This window comes from Crocuta crocuta, unplaced genomic scaffold (genome assembly GCF_008692635.1).
Source record: "Crocuta crocuta isolate KB4526 unplaced genomic scaffold, BGI_CrCroc_1.0 scaffold139, whole genome shotgun sequence".
NCBI lineage: Eukaryota > Metazoa > Chordata > Mammalia > Carnivora > Hyaenidae > Crocuta > Crocuta crocuta.
Window position 1 is genome coordinate 10,673,447 of NW_027533258.1, and position 718 is coordinate 10,674,164.

The 718-nt window shown below is 71.1% G+C and overlaps 1 protein-coding gene across 1 annotated transcript in view; it reads right to left on the reverse strand.

The window, feature by feature from the left end:
- The window catches only part of SPAG7 (sperm associated antigen 7), a 3,963-nt gene extending 3,251 nt beyond the window's left edge, over nt 1-712 (reverse strand). The window contains exon 1 of the mRNA XM_077746833.1: nt 600-712. Coding sequence (XP_077602959.1) covers nt 600-684 — 85 coding nt within the window. The 5' untranslated portion in view covers nt 685-712. The remainder of the gene's footprint in view (nt 1-599) is intronic.
- Between the last annotated feature and the right edge of the window lie 6 nt (nt 713-718).

Below are 718 nucleotides of genomic sequence, written 5' to 3' on the forward strand. Positions count from 1 at the left end.
CCGCCGGGCTCCCGGCCCCCGCCCGAGCCGGCCCGCAAGGAGCCGCTCGGGGGCCGGGGCGTCCCCGTTCCTCCGGTCGATCCGCCGGCAGCCGGGGACCGGGAGGCTGACCTCGAGGGAGGAGCGGCGGGGACACGGCAGGGACCGGGTTAAACCAGGTGCGCGGAGCGGGGGGAGGGCGCAAGGCATCCGAAAGACCCGGCCGCCAATCGGCGGCGCTGGGGGTGGGGTGGCCAGGAAGAGGGTGGGACAAGACTTCGTGGGCAGGGCTCTAACTGGAGGTGGCCAATAGAGGCCAAGGGGTGACGGACGGGCGTGCCCAGGACCCAATCCGAATGCGGCTGGGGTGCGGGACTCGCAGGCCGGACACGCCCCCTCCGGACGCGGGCGGGCCGGGGCGGGAAGGCGAGCCAGCCAATCGGAGCACGACAGCGGCGGACGGGCGGGTCCGCCGGCGAATTGGAAACAAGGACTTNGGGTCTCCGTAGGGGCCTGTGTGGGGGTCTTTCAAGGCTGAGGAGGCGGTAGCGTCCGAAGGGGGAAGAGTGCGGTCCTGGGAACCGGGCGAAGAAAGGCGGTTGCGGATTTGGGGTCCTCACCTCGGGCCTTGCGCCGAGACTCCTGGTCCCCGAGGCTGGGTGGCTTCTCCATGGAGCTCAGGATGGAGCCCAGTAGGTCCGCCATCTTGGGAGTGACTGAGAAGGGGCGGTGCGTCTTA